The sequence below is a fragment of the Microtus oregoni genome, unplaced genomic scaffold (assembly GCF_018167655.1).
Source record: "Microtus oregoni isolate MIOR12 unplaced genomic scaffold, Mior012 000001F_ref0000356, whole genome shotgun sequence".
NCBI classification, from domain to species: Eukaryota; Metazoa; Chordata; class Mammalia; order Rodentia; family Cricetidae; genus Microtus; species Microtus oregoni.
In genome coordinates this window covers 76,791,258-76,816,206 of record NW_024543060.1, presented here as the reverse complement: position 1 = coordinate 76,816,206, position 24,949 = coordinate 76,791,258, and the positions used below count along the sequence as shown (strand labels likewise).

The 24,949-nt window shown below is 38.2% G+C and overlaps 1 protein-coding gene across 1 annotated transcript in view; it reads right to left on the bottom strand.

The window, feature by feature from the left end:
• Positions 1 to 24,949, bottom strand: part of Tmtc2 (transmembrane O-mannosyltransferase targeting cadherins 2) — a 375,422-nt gene that overhangs the window by 109,371 nt on the left and 241,102 nt on the right. Inside the window, exon 8 of the mRNA XM_041670971.1 lies at positions 13,149 to 13,270. Coding sequence (XP_041526905.1) covers positions 13,149 to 13,270 — 122 coding nt within the window. The remainder of the gene's footprint in view (positions 1 to 13,148; positions 13,271 to 24,949) is intronic.

The window sequence follows — 24,949 nt, the reverse complement described above, 5'->3', positions numbered from 1 at the left end:
AGCCCACATGGCACGGTGCTACCAGTAATAAAGGCACCTTTGGCTGCACTGCATCATAGATATTGTAGGGTAATAAGTACAATTGGAGCAGGCAACAAGCTAATCACTGAGCCCCCTGACTCTGAACCTGGAACAGTGAAAGAAACACCCTGGATCTGAGACCTGAGCCACTGAAAGAAATATCTTTATCCCTGAACCCAGGATCAAAGAAACATGTCCTGACTCTGAAAACAGGGTCAAAGAAAGACACTTTGTACATAGCATCAGAGCCAGTGAAGAAAATATGCCCTGGTCCTAAGATTAGAGTCAAAAGGCTAAAAAGGATCAGGGAAAGAATCATAGTTTGGTCAGGAAATCAGAGCCATCTCTGCCCCTGACCAACTAAACTAACCCATCTCTCTTCTCTCTGGGAAAACTCTGCCACTAAGAAGTCCTATATAATCCTCCCTGCCTGTTCACTTAGAGGCTGCCATTTATCCCTCCCTGGCAGAGGCAGCCACTCTCCTGGACTCCTGCTTCCCAAATAAATCTCTATCAAAAGGTCTTGGGCAAGGACCTTCATTCGCCAGGGCTGAATAAAAGATCCTGGCTGGGATGCTCCCTAAGGGAGCTAAGCAAAGCTGAGCAGAAAAAGTCACAACTTTCCCCCAGAGCCGGAGGAGATTGCTTTATTTCTGCAGAAACTTTCCTTCTAGCAGAGTGTGAGCAAAAGAAATAACATCTTGGGCTGAAGAAGAAGCAGATAGCTCTGCTAAAACGTTCCCTTAGGGGAAAAGAGCAGAGCTCAGCTGTAGTGGCTCTCCAGAAGAGCAGGATTGCTATATCCTGCACTGAGATCATCCCCCACCACACCCCAGCTTCAGAAACCCCAGCTTTAGGTAGCCTGGCTTCCGGACAAGTCAGGACACCTTCCCTCCAGGGCTGAGCAGTCTTATTGAGGATCCAGCCTCCAGAGCTGTCCTATTGCAGTTCTACCCCTCTGATGAGGGATTCCCCTCTGTATGCTGTGAATGCCATTTGTTAATAAAGAAACTGGCTTGGCTTGATAGGGTAGAACAGAGCTAGGCAGGGAAAACTAAACTGAATGCTGGGAGAAAGGAGGCAGAGTGAGGAGAAGTCATGGAACCACCACCAGAGACAGATAGGTCAGAACCTTGCCGGTAGGCCACAAGCTTCATGGTAAAATATAAAATAATGGAAATGGGTTAAATTAAGATATAAAAGCTAGCCAATAAGAAGTTAGAGCTAAGAGACCAAGCAGTGATTTAATTAATATAGTTTCTGTGTGGTTATTTCGGGAGTCTGGGTGGCTGGGAAATGAACAAGCGACCTCCTACACCTCCCCTCCAGAGCTGTCCTACTGCGGCTCTAAGTATAGCCTGGCTTCCCACTAAGTCAGGATATCTCTACAGCTCCACAGCCGGAACATACTCCCCTAGAGATATCAGACGGGAATATGAGCAAGAGTGGCAGATCACATGACATCACAGACAGCCAGAGAACAAAGTGGCCCAGTATTGTTCTTCTTTAACAAACCTTTCCCACGAAACCAGGGTTCCATGAGAACTACAATTGTTCAGAATATGGCACTGACTCTATTTACCTAATTGCTGTCCACCAGCCCTGCCTGACACAATGGGCATCTCAGCCTCTGAAAACAGTTTAACTACATCCAGATGATAGCAGCATGGGCCCAATTTAATAAATACTTTCAGACCTGATACTGTCCATTTTATTGGGGGGGGGGGGGACAAAAGAAATCTAAGCCTGACTGTTGCAGCCACATGACCCATTTCTTCATTACAGAGCATGAAAATGCACGGCTTTACATACGACAGCCAGTAACTATGCCAGAGGGCTAATACCAAACCTTCCGGAAGGTCCCATTGAGGCGTGATTCCTGCACACTGCTGTTTTCAACCTAAAAGATGATTATCATCCGACACTAGATTACAGCGTGTGCTCACGCATGCGCCACACCCTGTCGTGTTTTCTAAAGAGCCTTCATTATGTCTTGCCAACGAGAAGCCTGCAAATTTAGGCCTTTAACAAGAATTATGCCTTCTACTGGCAGAAGAAATAAATGACTAGGGAGGGAAGGGGTTAAGTGCTCTGTCTTCAACTCGATCTTCTGCCAGGTGAATGTTTACCAGCTAAAGGCTGAGTTCTAATCTCTTTGGCCTTCCTCTTCCTCACCCTACTCTTGTGAGTCTGCCTCATCACATGATTCTTTAAAGTCTCCAAATACAGGTGAAACTGTGCATATCACCTGGCCATTCCAAGTGACCGTAAGCTTTACTTTATTTCTGCCACTCTAAATAGACTGATGCCCAAGTCCACTCTCAGTAGCTATGGCATAATTATTTTTACTTCAAAATACACATACACACACACACACACACACACAAACACACACACACACACACACACACTTCCTCTCCACTTCACAACTGCATATGAAAACTTAATTGCTAAATGACTTATCTTTGAAGCAACATTTTTACATGCTTTGAATTTAGGGATTTACCTAGACAATGGGAATGCCTGTGTGTTCCAGCATAATAAAGAAAACACAAGGCTAGAGAACAATTTAAATGGTACAGCTGCATCCAAGGAAAGATACTGGGAGAGTATAATATAATAGGTTATGGACACAGCCCTACACTCAAGCTCTGTGAGTCCCAACTTTCTCAATGACTTTGGGTAACTCATTCAGATACAGGATTGTTGGAACAGCATACACACAATGACTATTTTGATGTGTGCTAGAGTATGAGGTAAATTTTGAAGATAGTGGGATAAATGAGAGACCACTGAAGTGGCAGGGGCGGAGATGCATAGCAAGCTTATATGGTCCTAGAAACTCAAGATATGAGGGGAAACATGGGGCCAAGCCTAGAATAAATTGTGTTGGAACAAATGCAATCTCGATGACTAACAGTCTACAACTCTGTGGATCTCCCGTGCCAAGCTGCTTGGACCAACAGCCTCTAAAGTAATGCAGTAAACACAAGGAGGGGGTTGTGTTTATGAGCGTGTTCACAGCTGGGTTGGCTTTGAACCACTTTAAAAGTCTGCAAAAATGAGGCTTGGGGATACAGCTTAGCGATAGAATATGTGCGGGCCATACATAACATGCTAGATACAATCAATCCATAGCAAATCAAAGGAAGGAAAAAATAGAAACTAAAACAAAGGCCTGTGGTGATGAATGCTTTAATACTTTGAAATTCATAGTATCTGTGGTTAGTCTTTTATCAACTTAACCAAAGCTAAAGTCATCTCAAAAGGGGAAACTGTAGTTGAGAGCGCCTCCAAGAGATTGCCTGGAGAAGAGCCTGTTGGGAATTCTCTTGAATAGAAGTCCTAGCCCATGGTGGGTGGTGCCACCTCTGAACAGATGGCTCTGTGTTTTATTAAAGGCCAGCCTGAGGAAGTCAAGAGGGCCAAGTCATGCAACATTCCTCCACAGTCTCTGCTTGAGTTCCTGACTGGCTTCCTTCAGTAATGGACTGTGATTGTGAAGTATAAAGCAAATAACCCCTTTCTTACCCAAGTTGCCTTGGGTCAAGGACTTTACCACAGTAATCAACAGAAATAAACTAAGGCAGAATCCAGTACATATGAGCATGTTGTGTGTTTGTGTGTGCATACGTGTGTGTGGATCTCGTCCTTTTACTATGATACTACTTAGGATTGCTCTACTTTAATGGTGGTAAAGTGGGCATGCAGTCAGAAGAAATTTCAGATATTTTATTTTCATTTTCTTTTGGGATTAAATGTGCAGTGTCGTGTTCTCTTACGTGATTATAAAAAAAAATAACCGTCTACACTGTCTTCTTTGCTAGCTAATATTCTTGATAGTTTATGTATATTAAAAGTATTTCCAACTGTAATTGTTTTCCTAGTACTAGAGGTTGGACCTAGGACCTTAAGAAGACCTCTGCTCTGCCCTATCTACCGCCATGCTCTATCTACCACAGCGCTCTATCTACTCACGCGGTATCTACCACTGCGATCAATCTACCCATGCTGTATCTACCACCATGCTCTATCTTCCACTGTGCTATATCAATAACTTTTATTTCAAGTGTTTTGAGACACCGCCTCAATAAATTGCCTCATAAGTCTTAAACGTGCATCCATCCTGCCTTACCTTCCAAACAAGCTGAAGTTACACAACTATCTCAACTAATTGTACTTTTAATCTATGAAGGGCTCATCAACAAGAACCCTCACCATAACTTGAAGACCGTCTGTACAACAGTACATTTTAGATGCTATCAGAATAAAACAAAATCTCCTTCTGGAAAAAAAAATCATTCTAACCTTGTAAGACAAAAGTTACGTATCTTAAAAGTGTACATCACCTTTCCTGATACTAATTGTGCATTTAGGGAGGTCAACACTTTAGCAAGAAAGAAATTCAGATTTTTTTATATCTCATATAATTATTATAAAATTATCAACACAGGAAATTTTCTCAGTTAGCATTAACTATCCATGTAACACAAGCTACAATCATTTGAAAGGGGGCATTTCAGCTGAGATCATGTCTCTGAGGAATTATCTCAACTGTTAATTAATGTACATGCATGTGGGGAGTGTCCCTGCCTACTGTTGGCAGCACCATTCCCTGGTCAGATGGGCCTGTGCTGTTAAGAAAATTAGTTAAACACAAGACTATCTACCTGCCTGTCTGTCTATCTCTATTAATCTGTCTATGCATTCAAACACACACACACAAACACACTCAGTAATATAACAATTAGCATACATACACACACATATATATATATATACACACACACACACGAGCTCATACATACACACATATAAGCAGCATTGTTCTATGTTTTCTGCTTCAGGTTCATGCTTGATGAGTTCTTGAACTGATTTCTCTTCATGAGGAGCTGTGTCCTGAAAATATAATACAAATAAACCTTTTCCTCCTCCAAGATATATTTGATCAGCACATTTTATTAGAGCCACAGAATGCAGTCAGCATGGAATTATACAGTAAAAACTAATGACTCAATTGGCCTTACATCAACATGTTTTCATACTAGGTTACATGACAGGAGAGTCAACAAAATGCTGGGAAAGACCAAGAAGGTGCAGGTTGTAAGGCCAAGGCAAGTATCATAGTGTATGAATGAGACTTAATTAACAAATTTAAGGAATATAAAATGGGAAAGAGATGCCTACAAAGTGATGTGGACTCCTGTTTCTATCATATCAATACAAGAGTCTGGATACAATTTAGGAAACTACATAATTACCGTTTCTGAAACAAAAGCCATTCCCACAATCACCAGTACAGGACACTGACTTTTGCTATTAGTGTCTCCTGAACAAAAGTCACTAAGTCTTCTCTGAAACCCTAAAATCACTACTGTTCAGTGGGAACTCTGAGGCAGCAAACATCTGCCCACTGCAGGTTTTTATAAAAGCTTGTTTTTAAAAGTTCTGTGAGAACGCTATATTACATTTAGAACCACATTGCTTCTTTGTCTTCATCACCCCAATATAATGGAGACATTTGCCTGGTGGTGGTGGTGCATGCCTTTAATCCTAGCACTCAGGAAGCAGAGGCAGGCAAATCTCTGAGTTCAAGTCCAGCCTGGTCTATAAGAGATAATTTGAGGACAGGCACCAAAACTACACAGAGAAACCCTTTCTCAGAAAAACAAACAAAGATGGAGACATTCAAGTGCCTGAAGGATTTGGCGGGACTTGAGTTAACAGGCTATTCCAATTGCATAAAAAGGAAACTATAGACCAATACAAAAGACAAGCAAAGGCAAAAAAAAAAAAAAAAAACCCAGACTAATAAAAGGCAGGTCATTTTTGAACAATATAATCTTCTATTCCCAGAAATGAAAAGTTAACATGCAAATAACACAAGGGGAAAAATAGCTGTTTTACATCTACGTTTGCACAGCTTTGAAAGCCAGAGAATGTCAGTATTTTGATTTGTATGACTCCCGAGGCGATCTAGCAAAAGGAAACACCCTCACATTGACCTCTCCTGGACAAAGGCAGAGAAATATATTTTAGATTCCCATGTCACCTAATGATGTAAACATAATACTTATATTGCTGATATTAGGTTAAAAGTGCTTATCTTGAATTATGGAAAGGGTTACTAATAAAATTACCATATCCATTTTGATTCTCGGTAAACACAATACAATGATGATGGTTGTATCTAGAACAATAAATCATAAAGTTTAGATAAGGCAACTTTATATGGAAGCTTAACTGAATATTATATTGAACTAAAGTTCCTTCCATATGTCAGTTAAATATTTAGGCAGCCAATTACATAGGATATAATGTTTTCCCTTTTCACAGAAGTAAATTTAACATATGAATTGAATATATTCATATTAATCACAGAATCAGAATTACAGAGAACTGTCTTTTGCGGGGACTTCTCCAATCTAAACATGGCTGTGCAGAAATCACAACAAAACAAATCCAGAAAGCCAGATGTTGCTCAGCACACAAAATGAAAGCGCATTGCTCTGAATAAAGCCAAATGGAAGAAGAATTCTCAATTCCAAGTAATAATAATAATTACAAAAGAAGCATAGGATAGTGTGTTGGGCTTCCAGTAGACACAGAGACACCAAGCAGCTCGGGGCGGGGTGGGGGAGGGCTTTTTTGGAGAACATCAAATACTTTCACAACTGGAGTTTTATGGAGCCCAATTAACTTTGGCTAGACACAGGAGTCTGGCTTAGTGTGTCCATGCGGTAGCCAAAATAAAGGTTTTGTATGTCAAGAATTACTGTTAGAGTCTCCAATATCTTTCCTTCTTTCCCACTAACCTAAATCTGGAAAATAAGCTAACAGCCAAGAAGGTTTTATTACAATTTAAATCAATATTAATTTTACAGGCTGACAAAAACTGCAAAATATTTGGCTAAAATAAATGGAACAGAACAAAGGTTTAAAATAAAAACAAAGCAAAGACAAGGCTTCAGGACCCACAGCTTTAGAAGCAACTAGAAAAATCACCTGAAATACAATAATGGAAATGGTATTTCTTGTAGCCCTTCTTAGTGCATGACCAATTTAAATGCACGGAGTTAGCCCCAGGCAACAAAGTTCAAACAAGGAATAAATCACAATCTTAAGCAGAAAAATTTAAACTCAGCCTGTGTTTTGTATTTTATTTGGATATTCCACTAGTTTAAAAGTCCCATATATTTTTAAGGAGATGTCAGCTGAGCCCTGCTATATTTAAACAGGGAACCTACGCGTGACCTTGAGGCAGAGCTCTCCCCTTGGGTACCCTGGGAAGTTTGTATTACAGATAGAAGGTTGAATCAAAATATGTCTATAGCCTTAAGTCCTCTGTCCATGAGCAATCACATCTGGCAATAAAAATACATTTAATCTTTCATACAATCTAAACTGATACTTAAAACAAATATCAAAAAGTGACCTTAAGTGATGAATAGAAAGATATAGGGACTGATTTCCGAGCCTCTCTAATCAGTTAAAGATGGCCTATCAATGGGGGGAGAATCCACTTAAAATTATTTACTAGAGAATAAAAATTAATAACACCTAATATGCAAAACTGTATAGTTGTATTTAATTCTACTATTTAATTACTAAATGTCTTTTGGGGAATGTTATTTAAATCTTGGTTGCTCGGGTGTCTCAGTCATAAACTGGAATGGCATTCTCTAAGAACGATCAAGAAATAACCATTCCTCTAGGCACATAATGATAAAATGACTCCTAGTCACACCTTGCTATAACTATAGAGCAGATCATTGCTCAACCCTCATCAGAGAAGCTTCTTGCTGCAGAAATTGCGATTAATAAAGTGGTCTATAATTGGGTAAAGTACAGAAAGACTTTGGAGCACTGAGTCCGGCATAGGCTATCTCTGTCACACCGCTCCCCTCTAGGCTCAGGCACCCATGTGAGAGAAAAGACAAAAGCAGAGGGCTCCTAGGAAGCGGTGCCTTCCAAGATACAAGAGCACTAGCAGTGACATGGAGCCCTAGAGACTGCAGTAGCACTCATAAGACCTGGACAGATTCAAACCAGACAACATCCTACCATGGAAAGCGGGGAGTGAACCCAAAGTCCCACCCCTAACCACAAAGGTCTTTGTAATTGATACCTGCTGAGAAAAGGAAAATTGATTTTCTCCAATGCAATGCCAATGGGTATATCAACTGCACTCTAGGGCAGGTCTCATGCCCAGAAGTAGTTGGGCAATGCGAAACAGACTTCATACTGTGCTTTCCTTTGTATGCGCTTTTTGTTTTGTCTGGGCCTTTGTCTTACTGATTTTCTGTTTTGATTTCTGGATTTTGTTGTTGCTTCCCTGTCTTGCTTTTGTGTGGAGATGGAAACTTCAAGTATGAAGTCGGGTACATATGGAGGCAGGAACTATCTGACAGGAGTTGGGGGGGGGGAAATATGCTCAAAATTTATTTTAGGAAAAAAAAATTTAAGATAAAAATAAAAGAAGTAATAAAGCAATAACATCCAGCACAGGACACAGGTGATGGACCCCACTCTAACATGACCTTCTTTTCAGTGCTTTGGAAGATTATGCGTGTGTCTGTCGTGTGATATGGCCCCTCTCATCCAATCCTTTAGCACACATCCATAAGAATGAATGCAATGGTCAGGGGGAAAGAGTAGGTCTAAGAACATGTGTGGACCAAATGAAGAGATTAACAATTCAGTAAGTGTCAACCCAAGACAATACATGTTGAAATGCCATAAAATAAAATGTTCTATGTCTAATATCAAAAGACAGACATATGTTTATATGTCGTTCAATTCACACCATAGAGGTACAGAAAGAGGGACTAAAGACAATCAAGAACTTAAAAAGTTATAACTTCTTGAGAAATTCAGGGCAGACTTCACAAAGGAAATACCATTTCAATAGGCAGAGAGAGGAGAAAGATGGCTTTCCTTTTCTTTTCTTTTGCCTTTTCTTTTCAGCAGAGGAATAAAATGGACATGATCTATAAGATGTGCAAAAGCATGCTGGGAAGCTTTAAATTCCTTTGAACAGAGCTTGTTAAAGACAAATGTGTAAGAAAAATCGTTTCAAATGAGTCAGTCCACTAACTAGAATCAAAGTAGCAATCATCAAATTTTCCTAATTTTCTCATAAAAACAGAATTCTCTCATGAAATCATCATTTACAGTCTGACGCTGATATAGGTGCCAGACAGTTTTACACAGTTGACCTTTGGCAACTTTTGACACAAGGGAAACACACCACCCCATTTCCACTTCTCCTGGAGTAGTAGCCTGTTCTGTTTAATAAAACACAATCTCAAAAGTCAAAATGTGTGGTATTTTCTACCTTGTCAATTCAGTGGTATATTAGAAGAGCAAGTAACCCGTAATCGATCAAACGTAATACACTGGACTCTGAATCTAAAAACATTTAATTTAGAAGAAACCATTAAAGATGGTGGAGGGATTTGGCTCTATGGTCAAGCCATTCCACAGATCTGCATTTCATCTAACCACCAAGTAGGAAACTATAAAAAATACTCCTGGAGGGAAATAATTTTAAAATTTATATTGTGATATGCAAGCCTTTTCTTTCTTTTCAGCATGTTTCTGTGAGGCAAAAACTTTCAATGCAGCTTTTCAAATCTATTTTGAAAAAGAAATCCTAACGTTCTCTGCATTGAAAATCTAACAGAACAGGATACGTGCTCTCTATACGCAGTATTGGGCCTAGGCACATCAGTACTATGTGTGAAAAGGTGGCCATTTCTCTCGGCTTGTAGGAAGGGCAATAGTTAGGCAGCTATAGTCTTCATAGTCATTTTTGAAATGGTTCTTTGAAAAATCTTAAGTGCACCATGAGAAAAATCTCAAAAGTTCCAAATGTCTTTTAGACATTTTGTTTCCCTGTATTTACATTTGCACACAGGGAGACTTCTCTTCCTTCAAAAGAAAACCGTTCTGTCATAGTTTCTGCCCATAAAACTTTGGTTTTCCCCTTCAACATTTCCATTCTTATGACACCATAAATGCTGGGTGTTACAATCTCTGCCAAAAAAAGTCATTCTGTCCGAAGAGTCTTCAGACTTTTCATAGTACCAATTTGTTTCTCATCATAGGTCTGACGGTCCAATTTTGACCATTCATAGCTATGGGTGAGTTAGCAAAAGCTTTCACCCTGCTTCTTCGCACCATTAAAGAGTGCCTTCTAATGTAGACAGAGAATCTTTCCCCAGAAAGATTGTGTTTTTAGGGATGAAAATTCAATGAATTCTTCAAAGGATAGAGATGAGGGAAAGGGGTAGGAGAAGACAGGAAGACAGCCCATGTTGTTGATATTCTCCAGAGTGGCTAAGAAACAGTAAACATCTTAGCACTCTAAAAAGGACAGTCATAGAGCCTGTTTGGGTTTGAGCTAGGTCCTCTGTGTATACTTTATTGTTGAGTAGTTATTCTTGTGGGACTCCTACCAATGGGAGTCAAGTGTGTTTCTGACTCTTTTGCCTGCTCCTGGGACCCCTTTCTTCTACTTGGTTACCTCGCTCAGCCTTGACTTGAGGACTTGTGCTTTGTCCTAGTGTAACTTGTTATGCTGTGTTCAGTAAATATCCCTGGGAGGCCTGCTCTTTTCTGAAGGCAAATGGAGGAGGAGTGAATCTGGGGGAGAGGGAAGGTGGGTAGCTGAGAAGAACAGAAGGAGGGGAAACTATGGTCAGGAGGTAATGCATGAGAGAAGAATTAAAAAACACAAAATTAAAAAGTTATGACTTTGAATCAACACACATTTCACTCCTCCCTCTGTCTGCTGTCCCTCATCTGTTGATCAAACAAAATACCTGAAGCTAAATACTTAACAAAGAAAAGATTAATTATCTCACGGATCTGGTATGCTTATGGGCAATGTACCAGTTCCGGCTTTGCTGTGGAAGAATCTTCTGGGTACATCACAACATGGTAGATGACATCACAGTGGGAACATGACCAATAGGGAGAGATCATAGGACAAGATACATAACCAGGGAGAATCAGGAGCCTTATATTTTCGAGAACTCACTTACTCCGAGATCAGCATTAATGCCTTGTGAAGGTGATATTGCCCTGACAGAATTATAGAACGTTCAGCCCCTCTCTGACTGGTTGCCACTTAGGATCTTCACCACATAAAAAGTCAAGTTTCAAGCATATGCACCTCTGGGAGACAGACTAACCCACACGCAAAGCAAATCACCCTTTCCCCTCATCACACCTTCAGCTGTATGAGTATGAGCTACACCTGCACCATTGACTGCTAACTCATTTGCTTTATCTTTGAAAGTCTCTGTTCTTGTCTTAGAGAAGGGGGCGGGTTCCTAGCATTTGTGTACACAGAGGAAAAACCCAACTCCTACAGTCATACCATGCAAATTATTATTCTGCTGCATAGCTTTTAACTCAGCCCTGCACTACACCAAGACGCCCTGGTTCATGTTCTTCTCCAGGATTCTTTGGACCAAATGGTTTTTCATTGTTATCTCCACTGAACAAACTTCCTTAGATTGTGATCTTTGACAAATTGATTGTAGCTCTACCTGATCTCTTCCCCAAATCAGTTCATACTTTCTCCGTTTCTGTATCCCCTTCCCTGTTGCTGTGCAGCCATTCCTAGTTAACATTTTACTCAGTGGAACAGGCGATGTTGGGGGTGGATGTGCCTTCAAGGTGTCAGTTCCCTTCAATCAGCTAAGAATATATAATGAGAAGTTTGCCAGAGTCATTATTCTTTATGTAACTGTTTTAGCTTGTTTGTTTGTTTGAGACAGGTTCTCTCTAATATGCACCGCTGCCTGTCCTGAAACTTTCTATGTAGATCAGGCTAGTCATGAACAGACACAGATCCACCTGCCTCAGCCTTCCAAGTGCTGGGATTAAAGGTTTGTATCACTATGCCAAACTTTAGAGTCATTCTTTATTACCAAATCTTTATGCTGAAGGTTGAACATGTCCAAAAATTTCTGTATGGCATCTGAGCTCCATAAATATGAGTAAAGCTTGCTCTCAAATTTATCTCTGACATTTTGTTCTTGAGTAGTGGCCTTAAAATGAATGGGTTCAAGAAATGTGCTTGCCCACAAAATGTTTTACTTTATTATGTGAATATGTATAGATTTCCTAGTACAATCCCAATGCTTACTTTGCATGAAGAGAACATTGCTTTGGAAATAACTCTATAGCTGCTGCAAGCAATAGCATTTTTTCCACATTTTTAATTTCTTGAAATTACTCATTATTGCTTCATGCTTACCAACATTAGAACCTACCTTATTTGGTAACAGAAGACCATCTGATTAACCCAAAAGTTATCACATTTTGCCAACCTCTCTTTTTTCACATTATGGTAATTCCTTCTAGATTGTGTTTCTTGGAAGAATACCTTCAACAAAAGTTTTCAGTAGAAGTTTCTTGTATTTATTTTTAACTTAATTTCTCCAGGGACCGAGAATTCCCTGATCTGATGCAAGTCTATAAGTCTCTTGTAGATTGCCTCTAACTAGAAGGAATTCCAAATGTATAAAGTTTTTAAAGATATTTATTTATGGATTGATTAATTTATCATGTAAACAGTGTTTTTTCTGCATGCTTGCCTGCAAGCCAAAAGAAGGCACCAGATCTCATTATGGATGGTTGTGAACCACCATGTGGTTGCTGGGAATTGAACACAGGACCTCTGGAAGAGCAGTCAATGTTCTCAACCTCTGAGCCATCTCTATAGCCCTGTAAATTGTGTAATATTTTATATGGCCCATGATTTGGAAAAACAGGCCTTAGTTCTAATTCCAGCCAACTTGATGCTAACAAACTTGCAAAGCATATTATTTAAGCAATCATTGCCATTAAGACAACATGAATGGATAACAATGTAATTGAGGTTCTCCATCTATGTTTGTCTCGTTGATAGATCAGGGATGTTCATATCTCACACTCTATAGGACACACCCAAAGGTTTGTTTTTTTTCCATTGTCTGTTTAGGTATATAATAGTATCATTATCATTAATTAACTGACTTCACTGGTCCAGGATGAGTACTTTAAACTCCTGCTATCCCCTGGACACATGGGAAAAACTCAATTTCTGGAGAATTCAAAAGACAGGTGCTTACTGTTAAAGCGAGCAGCTTCCCATAGGTGAGGTGAGCAGGGATGTGGTCAGTCTTGGATCTCAGTGACTCCATGTACCAGTGCTCAGCTTCGGGGAGCTTACTCAGTCGCATGTATGCTTCACCTGGAGAGAGAATTACCGAAGTCAAAAGGATGCTGCAATTTTTCATGCATCAATGCACACTAGGATAACGACAGGCAAGGTTCCAAAAGTTCCAGAGCTTGGAATTTCACCAGGAGAGAATACATAAGTCATCAAGGAGACATATCTGACATGACTTAAACAGTAAGCAATGTATATATGGACTAAAACAACACAGGGTACACTAGAGAGATGGATCAGTGTCTGCCACGTGATCAAGAGCTCTTGAGTTCAGATCCTCAACACTCATGTATAAAGGCCAAGCGGGGCAGTGAGAGCCTGGAACTGGAAGCTCACACATGTATACAAAGTCTGGTATGGCTGTGCCAGCCTGGAACCTGAAGCTCACTGGACAAGCATCCTAGGTGTATTATAGATCAGGTTGAATAGAGACCTGCCTTGAAAAATGAGACTCAAGAAGTGCATAGTTAACTCAACTGGAAAATTTATTATAAAGAGTGACAATCTGAGCTTGACCCCAGATTCAGATGGAGGAAGGAGAGAAGTGATTGTTGAGAGTTGTCCTCTGACCTTCATATACACACTAAAATAATTGCAAAAAAAGAAAGGAAAGGAAAAAAAACGTGTTATATAGTATAGCTTTGGCTTTTAAACATGAAATTTCCAAATATATATTATTCCTCACCATTTAGTTTATAATGACAACTCATTTAATTATGCATTTGAATCAGTTACATTGTTTATTTGGATTAATTTATTCTTTAGAAACTGATTTTGAGAATAACGACATGGCTAGCCTCATATGGGGCAAGAGGAAGGAAAGTCTTTCAACCACGTAGAAGAAGTAAGAGTTAAAATGTTTTTGAATTAAACATTGCTGCTAGGCCAGGTAACATCCTACAATTTTAGTCTTGAGGAACCTGAGATAAGAGGATTACGAATTATAGGTCATCCTGGAGTATAGCAAGTATTTCTCCTAACAGTTGGGTGGTGGTGGTGTATGCTTTTAATCCCAGCACTTAGGAGGCAGAGGCAGGCAGATTTCTGTGAGTTTGAGGCCACCCTGGTCTATAGAGCGAGTTCCAGGACAAGCTCCATAGCTACTGAAAAACCATGCCTCGAAAAAAAAAAAAAAAAAAAAAAGAAAGAAAGAAAAGAAAAAAAACAGAAAAAAAATCTAGGTGGCTATATTTTAATTTTCTTTAGAATTTTTTTAAAGTTAATAAAGGTAAATAAAATTTACCAGTATCACTTGGAAAATCAATTAAAATATGATGATTAACAAGTAAGACCAGTTTTTACACACAAAAAAAATTCAGGGTCTTTCAGCCATTAACTTTATTTTTCAGCTACAAAAATGTATAGCTAGCTATCAACCGAGAAGGAAGAGGGGGAAAAAAAGGAGAAATAAAGCCAAAAGCATAGTAAATGGTTTTCTTATTCTCATCCCTATCTCCTTTATGCTGGAGTATAAAAGAAAGCTCAGTAGGTAGAAAAATTGCACTTTAAGAAAATATATAATTAAGTTAAATAATATAGCTTTAACGGTAATGGTGAACATAAATGCTGTCCATTTGCAGAGAACAGGCAAGACTAGTAACTTACTTTATCACCAAGCAGATTTTTATGGCTAGCCATAACCATAATGCCATTTCCATTTAGAAGCACAAGGGCCTCCCTAAGCATGCTGCCCACAGTAGCTATGCATGTTTAATTCAAGAGAAGAACGTACTCCCTTTTAAAAACAAATAAACATATTCTTTCCCTTTTCATTGTTAATTGATTTTTGTTCTCTGGGTTTTTCTTGTTTATTTTGCACATTACTATTATGACAAACAGATCTCATAAACTGAATTGGCTCTTGACCTTTGAGTGCCCTTTAGGTGGTTGTACTGGTGTCAAACAGGATGCAAAATGCAAAACCTGTATGTATCTGCCCAAGCCTATCTGTTTCCAGTCTTAACGACAGTCCTGAGACCCAACTATCACGAAAGCGATCGTTTAGAAATGGTTGTGGTTTTGAAGCATAAAATTTTAACAGGCTGTCATTTGAGAGTGACTGGATGAAGTCACGTGACTAGGCTAAAATGCCCAGAAACAGTGACACCCATCTCAGAGCCTAGATTAGAAGATGCAGAAAAGCTTTCAGCAGTAGTGGCAGGATATAACATGAATGCCATCCACGTTATCAAGTTTCTAAAATAGTTATCTTTTTTTTAAGCTTGAGTTCTTCCTTCCTCCCTTCTTCCCTTCTTTTCTTCCTTCCTTCCTTCCTTCCTTCCCTCCCTCCCTCCCTCTCTCTCTCTCCCTTTTTTAAGGTGTTCCTCTGTATCTTTGTCTCGACTATAATGCATATTATCCTAGCTTTGTCCTCCCCAGGGATAGGATTACAGGCATGTGCCATCAAGCCTGGCAATAACTTTCTTGATTTTATTATAATATATGTACAAAAGTTGACACTTTCTGAGTTTTGTTTATTTTCTTTCTGTTATTTGTTTTTTCTTTTCCTTCCCATGTATGCTTCCTTTCAAACAAAACAATGCTATTTTTCTTTCTGAATAATGAACCACACCTTCCAGTAAAAAAAATAGACATGATTTATGTAACAAACATAATACAAAGTATTGAAAACCTGGATGCAATTAATGATAAATGAACTTGTATCTGTAAAAATGAATTATGAAGTTGGAATGAATATGGACTTACATTACATTTTCAGACAACCTGAAATTCTACCTCAGTTAATCATGTTTTTCATGTCAGTACTTGAAAGCTATACAACCATTTCATCAGTTAGGGCACCTGTTTTTGTTTATTAAAATTTTAACTTTAGGCAGAGTAAGTCTTACAGAAAAGTATTAAAGGATCCCAAGTCCTGAGTGTTTTGAGATTTAGATCATACACACACACACACACAAACACACACACACACACACACACACACACACACACGCGCGCGCGCGTCCAATCATGCAGTGTCTACAAAGGATGTAAAAAAAAAATCAAGATGTAAAACCTGAATTGCAAGAAAATGCAGGATAAATGAGATGTGTTCAGAGAGAACTCAGTTAAGACTTAAGCAACAAACAAGTACTTGCCACATCACTGGCATGGGCAAAGTCAGAGTTTTACAGTTCTTGTCTCAAAGGAACATGGATGTTTAGGAAGGAACAGGCAAACCTCATGGGTAATAAGGGATTTGTGCAGGAGAATTACAAATCATAGCTTGAGAATGGAGACCTAGTTCAGGACTTAAGTGACCTTATTGCTCTTGCAAAAGGCCTGGGTTCAAATCCACTCACCAAAATGGTGGCTAACAACTATCCATAACTCCAGTCCCAGGGGACCCACTACAAGAACAAGGTACACAGACACACACACAGGCAAAACACCCATACACATAAAATGGCAAAAATAAATAAATACTTTAAAAATAATATTAGCTTAATGACTGGACAGCTCAAGAGCCACCGTTTTCTATTTTGCTAAGCATCCAGTCACATAATATTTACTACTTATTGACAATCTATTAATACCTTTCTAGCCATATACCAGTCTTATACTTAAATTAACACCAGGTTTGTTTACAAAGGTGACTGTGTCTCAGACCTTAATCAACATGTTAAAGAGTTTATTTTTTTAAAAATAAATAGTGCCAAACTCAGAAAAGGAAGTATGTGTTTTCTCTGGCTTAGATCAGAGAAAAGACTCAGATTAATAGCTCTTACTGTTCTTCCAGAGGACCAACCTTCAGTTCTCAGCACCCATGTTAAGTGGCTCACAACTGCCTATAACTTCACCTCCAGAGGGCTGGCGAGATGGCTCAGAGGTTAAGAGCACTGACTGCTATTCCGGAGGTCCTGAGTTCGATTCCCAGCAACCACATGGTGGCTGACAACCATCTGTAATGAGATCTGGTGCCCTCTTCTGCCCTGAGGGCATACATGGAGGCTGAACACAGTGTACATAATAAATAAATAAATCTTTAAAAAAACAAACAACAAAAAAAAAACTTCACCTCCAGAGAATTCAATCCCTGCTATGTGTGCCTATGAGCATGTGTATGTGTGGGTGCGCGCACACACACACACATACATACACACACACACACACACACACACACGCACGCACACATACGCACGCACACACACACACACACACACAAATGATAAATCTTAAAAACAGTTTCCCCCATTCTTTTCCCTATACCATTTTCCACAAATTGGATTTAAAATCATAATTACAAATGAGATGAAATAAGTGCAAAATGTACCAGGAGAGGATTTTCCCTGGCACGAGAGTGATACACACTGATTCTTTTAAATTGATTGAAATATTGAAATTATAAAAATTGCTGAAAGGTGATGGCCCCAAGAAAGGAAACTTCAGGGAATTCAAGAAATAAATAAATAGAGCTAGATGGTTGAAAACAAGCTGGTCGGAGGAGGGTTAAGTCATATTCTCTAGGACTATAAATTTTAAGTTACAATAACAAAAAATGTTTATAGTACCCAAGAGGAAAGAAGCAACAATGACTACTTTTCCTGTTCATTCTTTTAAAACTAATGCAATAGAGGTATTTCATGAGAATAAGATTTTCTGTGTGATGATGTAGTGGTTGGGTTCATCACCCAGACTTGTTTTCAATTCCCTTGCACACTAAAGGGATTTGGATGTCTCTAGGTTGGCTTCCGGCAGAGATAACCCAGTTTCATTAGTAGAACAGATAATGTCACTCGTCCTAATCAGCGCTATTTCTAAACAACCCAGGCAAACGCCAACTTCGTGAGGAAAACAAACTGGGTTATCAGTGACATCATGGTCTACAGCTCACTGATTCCTGTGTTTCAAATTATTTGGCAGCTCCTGCGTGCAGATAAGGCTTCGAGGAAGTATTATGGATAAATGATTAAGACTCTGGACAGGTTTTGCTGAGTTAATAGAACTCTTCTGGTCACTCCTAACAAAAGTGATTTCCTATTCCTCAAGAGCAATATAATTGTTTAAGGCCTTTTAAAGACTTTGCTATCTTTCATATATACTTTCACTATCCAGTGTAGACAACAATAAACATACATTCAATAAATATAGTATGTTAGAATTTGTTGCTAACTCATAGAATATAAAATCTAGTTGTAAGTAAATGTATGATGTTTTCCTAACTTGATTTTAGGTGTATGTGCACAACAGAAGAAAAATGATTAATTGTTGCTTTATTTTTATTTACGCATATGGGGGAGGAAAGAGAGACAGAAATGGTGGTTATATGTGCTCCAAGTGTGTGCAGTGCCCAAGGCGTCCGGAAGAGGGCTTTGGATCCCCTGAAACAGAAGTTATAGGTGATCATGAGCTATCTGCTGTTGGTATTGGCTACTGAACCTGTATTCTCTGATATACTTTGCTAATTTAAAGCACTTAGTTCCATATTTTATTTGAAAGAAAACTATGCCAGTTACATCAAAATTTTAGTTGTCACACTCAGGAGATCATGACCCTCTTACTATGTATTCAAATTACTCCCCAACTTTTCACATAGATCCACTTCTTCAGCAAATATCTTATTTTAAAAAGTAATTATAAAACATGTTGATTTATTGTGATATTGAAAGAAATAAACAGAAATGAAAGTCTTGGGATTTTTTTATATCATTCGCTCATCACTGTCTCATACGAATGTCAACTCTTTCTTAAATTATATAGTTTCATTACTAGAATCAACTACTTAACCCACATAGAGCTGTGAGGTGTGACACATTTCTTCTTTTATTTTTATCTAAAACACTTAAATGGTTAGAAATCAACTTTTATAAACATTCCCTTCATACAAATATTTAATTCAGGGCCACCTTATCTTGTTCGTATATCATTTGCTTTCTAATTACTCTATTTTTTCCTAGGAAGTAGGGTATAACATCCACTGTTCATCTTTAAACCTTCCACTCATTTCCTGCTGATTGTATCCAAATAAATGTAAGGATTTCTCTCAAAGTATTTGATCAATTTTTTTTGAAAATACTTATTGTTATTGCATTAAAAAATCTTTGGGTCTGGGACTTGGAGAGACAGTTCAATCAGGAAAGAGAGAGGGTGAGTTTGGGTGCCCAGAACCCACATAATAAAATCCAGCTGTGGTTGTATGTGTATATCTGTTTCTCCAGTGCAATCTAGAGGACTGAGAACTAAGACAAGCAAAATAGCCAACCTGTGAGTACCAGATTTAAGAGAGACTCTGTCTCAGGAGTTAATGTAGTAAGTTTACTCACTAAGGCACACATACATATACACCTACCTACACATACACATACATGATGCAGTACACACATCGTAAGACATAATCGTAAAATTTTATAAATCCATTTTCTTAAAAGGTGATTCAACAAAACTGAGTTTTGCTCATGAAAGATTCTTTTTCATATTTGTTCTTTTTCCTTCTCCAGAGATTATAATCCTTCTTGTCCCAAATAAACCAATGATATTCATTCATGATATCAGAAAGTCATTCACCTCTTCATCATGTCTTCCAACCTAAGTACATGTCTCTGATTCCAAATAATAACCAATTAATATCTTATGAATAATTGATTATGCTATATATCAATTTGGATATAGGTATTATATTTTTGCTAAGTGTGTCAGAGTATAGGAAACTTCAAGAAATTCTCTTTTCTTTTCAAAGAATCTGTGATAAAATTAGCTTGTTTGGATTTTAATTTTCAGTGTTTTTATTTATTCATTTGTGTGTGTGTGTGTGTGTGTGTGTGTGTGTATGTGCATGTGAGTGTGTATGTATTTTACTTGGCTGCATCTCTTTGTACCACATGTGCTTGCATAGGCCAGAAGAAGCATTAGATTCTCTGAACCTGGAATAACAGATCATTTTGAGTGACCATGTGGGTGCTGGAAATTGAACCCAGATCCCCTGGAAGAGCAGTCAGTGCTCTTAATCACTGAGCCATCTCACTAGCCAAACTTTTCAGTTTTTCCTTCAATGTCAAAAGTAGCAACAGAAGAAAAGAAATTGTGATTATTATTTTTAATGTTTCTATGCCACAAACTAACTGTTACTCTTCATTGCTGGTGTTCGTGACTCTTTCCATCTGAACTCTCTCCCAATCTTATTCACATAAAAACAACATAGTCTAGTTAATCTAGATACTATATCCCTGAATGGAAATACTCAATGGCAGGAAAAGAAAATTCATATGATTCCAATTGAGTGTCCTTCCTCTCTGACAATACATTGAACTGTTGAGAATTGGATAGAGGACATGGAAGTCAAATCAAACATTTCCAGGTGGTGGGCTGAGAGGTCAGTGGAACAGGTTAAACATGGAACTAACAGCATTAAATCTAAGAGATCTTTAAATCCTGAAAGGTAATTTTTCATCAGAGAAAATATGCTGGGGGTGTGTGGGAGGTTGGGGTGGAGCTAAGTATGAATTACATTAGGTTTACTTAATCATCAAGACATGGGTAAAACTTCAGAAAAAATTGAAAAGGGTCTAATTTGTAGCATGAGGTTAAACACAGGAAACTCATGATGTGCCGTCAAAATTGAGCTTGGAAAGAAGCCAAAACCCTGTGTCAATATTTCTCTACTTCCAGCTAGAGCTCCTGATGTTCTTTACGCTAATCAATTTCCTTTCAACTTTCAAGGAAATAAATCACGAAAATAATCAATTCTATTGGCTTGGTGCCAGTTCTATCCATTGCTCGGAACCTTCCAACACTACATGTGGTGTGTGTGTTCTTGTATATGTTGAGGGAGGTGAAAATCCTTCCCTTCAGAATACAGTCCCCTTCAGACTTATGTAGTACTAAAATACACAAAAATAGAAAAAGAAAAGAAGGAAAAGAAAACATGCAAAGGGGTGCTACCTAGTGCTTTAAAACAAACCGGATTTACACCAGGAAAAAAGGGAAAACAGTGAGCTAGCATGAGAAGAAATAATGCATGCAGTATCAGTTGCGAAACAGGGATAAAATAGTTAAGAAAGTGAAAAAGGACTTTCTTATAGCCAGAAGAGTAGCATAAAATATTTTAACAATGTAAGAAGACTTTTAAATATTAGTTATGATGATAAAATGGAAGAAATTTAACATTCTTCCTATTTTTGATTATTTGAAAAAAAGATTCTACAACAACTCACAAACCTTTCCATAATTAATGTGTTTGTAACCACTTATTGTCTGGGATAGAAACTACACATTCTATTTGCTGTCTTTATTTGTTGTGAATAAGTCAATGGTTTCTATCCATGTAGATAAAATTATAAACAAACAAACAAAAGATCACAGGGAAAGTTAAATGATATTTTTATGTAAGAAAAAACTTTTTTCAACCTATTTGGAAAATCAGACATGAATGCACACATGGCCTACAGAGAATTGGCAATGTATTTTATTTTAACCCACAGTTCTATTGCTACCATTGAGCCTTCTGTGTGTTGAAGTTTTCACAGGAGAGAGTGAGTAGACCTTGGAAGCATCATTTTCCTGACTTTCTCCAGAGAACTCACCTCTGCCTCCGGCTCCCTAAGTCACAGAAAAGCTGGCATTCCTCTTCCTTAACATGGCTCATAAAATGAAGAGAGCTTCTTCCCAGAGGCAAGCGCAAGATAAGCTTGGCAAAGCCAATCTCTCTATTCTCCTGTGATCCCTAAAGACCCTCGCTGCATAGGATGCCTACCTGCACCAAATGAATGGAAGGAATTGTACAAACAAACAAACAACAACAACAAAAATAAACCTCAAGAAGAATATAACCCTTATCTTAAGCCAATGGGCTTTCGTCAATGATTAACCACTGCATAAGGTCTATCTGTCTGATCCCATTTCTGTATGATTTTCCTAGGTTCACCAAATTTCAGCATAAGAATAACTTCCCTTAGATCTATGGGTTTTTCTTTCTGAAGCTCTATAGTCACACACAACTGACTAAAATGTTTGTTCTACTTTTGATAGACTCTTCTAGGTGAGGAGAGGTAGCCCATATTTCTGTCTTGGCAGTTACCTATTCTAAATGCCTGAACAATAATTTTTCATTTATTTGACCTGAGTTTTCAAGATAGTATCTTTTCACACAGAAAAATTCCTTCCATACACTGTGTCTATCTAGAAAAGTGACATCAAACTCTGCATCTTTTAGAATGTCAGATTTTGAAAACATAATGAATTTTGCAGTTAAAATAGTGCTTCAATTTTAAAATGCAGTCCAACCTGTATTGACCACTGGGTAAAAGATTCACCCTATGGCTATTATCCAGACAAAGATTTAAAAATATACTTCTTCCTCATTTACTTCAATTGAAACGTCAGAAAACAATTTTTGCAAACAGAACACTTTGTAATTTTTTTTTTTTTTGGAAATCAGAGACTCCAAAGACTATAATTAGGTATTAAGTGTATTCATTTCCTTATAATTTGACTTTAAAATTAAAAAAAAATGAGCCTCATTCTTTTCCTTTACCACAAACTGGCAAAAGGATGAATTAATGTAACAGGTGGGCTTCTGTGGTTTTAATAGCAATGAAATATAATCAACTGTCTCATATCATATTTCCAGAAAAGCAAGTGAGATTGAGACCTAAGTGAGATCCTTAAGCAGACACACTATTGACATTCAAGTGTTCAGACTCCCCAAAGGGACTATATATCTTGCTGTTCTGTGTTTAATTGAAACTTTAAACAAAATATATTGCCTATTTAATGCAGCTGAACTGGATGCTGCCCTTTGTAGTGTACAGGGTAATGCCTAGCAAAATTGAGGGTTGAAACCTCAGCGCACGATGTGGATGTTATGTCAAGCAGAAAATAAAATAGTAGAACTTAGACTCCTGCAGTAAAATGAGAAATGAACATCTGTAGTTTTGTGTTCATAAATTTTGTCAATTTATCGTATTGATACACAGCCATAAGTTTATGACTTCTATCTTGCTGACTAACTTCCTGAGGAAATTATACATGTCTTTCAAACCTACATTTGCCTTTATTTATCTTAGAAACTAGAATATTATTTAGGGAGTTGTAGAGATTACTATGTAATCCAATTATATATTATCTAATTATGATTAAATATTGAGGACTGACGTACAGATCTCAAGAGTGCCCATGGAGTCAGTCGTGAGAAAAACCTGCAGAATTACAGACGGGAAAACAGGTGACAAGAGAAGTTGCCCCACGCTGGTGTGTTAATGCTACCCCTAGGAAGGTGGACAATTCACATCTCCTACCGCTGAAAAGCAGCCCCTCACATTCCCTGCGCCCACCATGCGGGGAGCCATCCTCTTTGGAAAGACCCATCATGGACGATGAAACATGCAAAGCGTTCTAAGAAGACATCAATCTGCATATTCTCTGAATGCCTTCTGCAACACGGTAGGGTGCCAGAGAGACAGGGCAAGGAGGACAGAGATAAGCAAAGAGGAGAGAGAGGAAGAGTTAGATTACAACCCATGATATTTTTTTAATGAAGCTAAAAATAGACAGTGCCGAAGACTAAGTGGAAAATGAACTTTTATCGAAATTTTACCAAATGAACTCAGCATATAATTTACACACTTCAGGAAATTATGAGTAATGTTTGCCGTCCATCACCAACAGGTGTAAATGATCCTCTTTTGAGAATTTTGGGGTTTTTATGCAAATAATAGCCTAATGGTCTAATACATTTAATTACACTGATAAATGTACATGACATATTACTAAGATGCTTGCTTAGAGGGTTGGAAATTGTGAGCGTGTACAGCAATAGTGACTCCACGACCACACTGAGGAGTCTAAGCTGAGTTGTTCTTATTTATTCTATTTGTCATAATAGCTATTACGACACTTAACTCTTTCGTTCTACAAGCTACCTTGTAACCCCAAATTTCTCTAATAAATTAACTATATTTTCAATTCACTGCCAATTCTTCTACTCTCTGTGAATACTCCAATACATTTGGAGATGCCGCTTTCATATCTAAAGCATCTAAAGGGCAACGTTAGACGTGGAAAATTAAATCAAAAGTTTCCTGTCTGCCAGAGATTTGTTACACAAGGCCTAAGGTTAAAAAAAAATGTTCTATGCATCTGAGATGTAAAAGAAAGATGTGTGTATATAAAAGAAATAAAACTGGGAAACAACAGAAGATGTTCTAAACATTATTGACAAAACTGATGCCTAACCGGAAAGAAAGGAACAAAGAAGGCATGAGCGGGAAATTGATGGACAAAGGCAGGCAGTTTCTCCTTGGTGATAAATGTACATGACATATTACTAAGAAGCTTGCTTAGAGGGTTGGAAATTGTGAGCGTGTACAGCAATAGTGACTCCACGACCACACTGAGGAGTCTAAGCTGAGTTGTTCTTATTTATTCTATTTGTTCCGGCCAGCACAGCACAGTAAAGAGGTGTTTTAAGTGATCTTAATTATTCAAACAGTGATTACAGACTGCACGGATTAGATTGTGAGCCTCGGTCTCTCTTACTCCGAGCTGTATTACCAAAATGAAATGGACTAAATCACTTGTATAATTAACTAAACAATTACTTTGCATTGAGAATGCACAGTAATTTTATTTTCAATTGTAAATAGGCTTAAAATGACCTCTGGGATTGAAAGAGCTCAAACTGATAGAAAAACAATTGCAAGTTACAAGCTAATGGAGCTTTCTCTAATCCTTCAGAGTTGCACTCCTGAGCAGAGATAAGGGGAC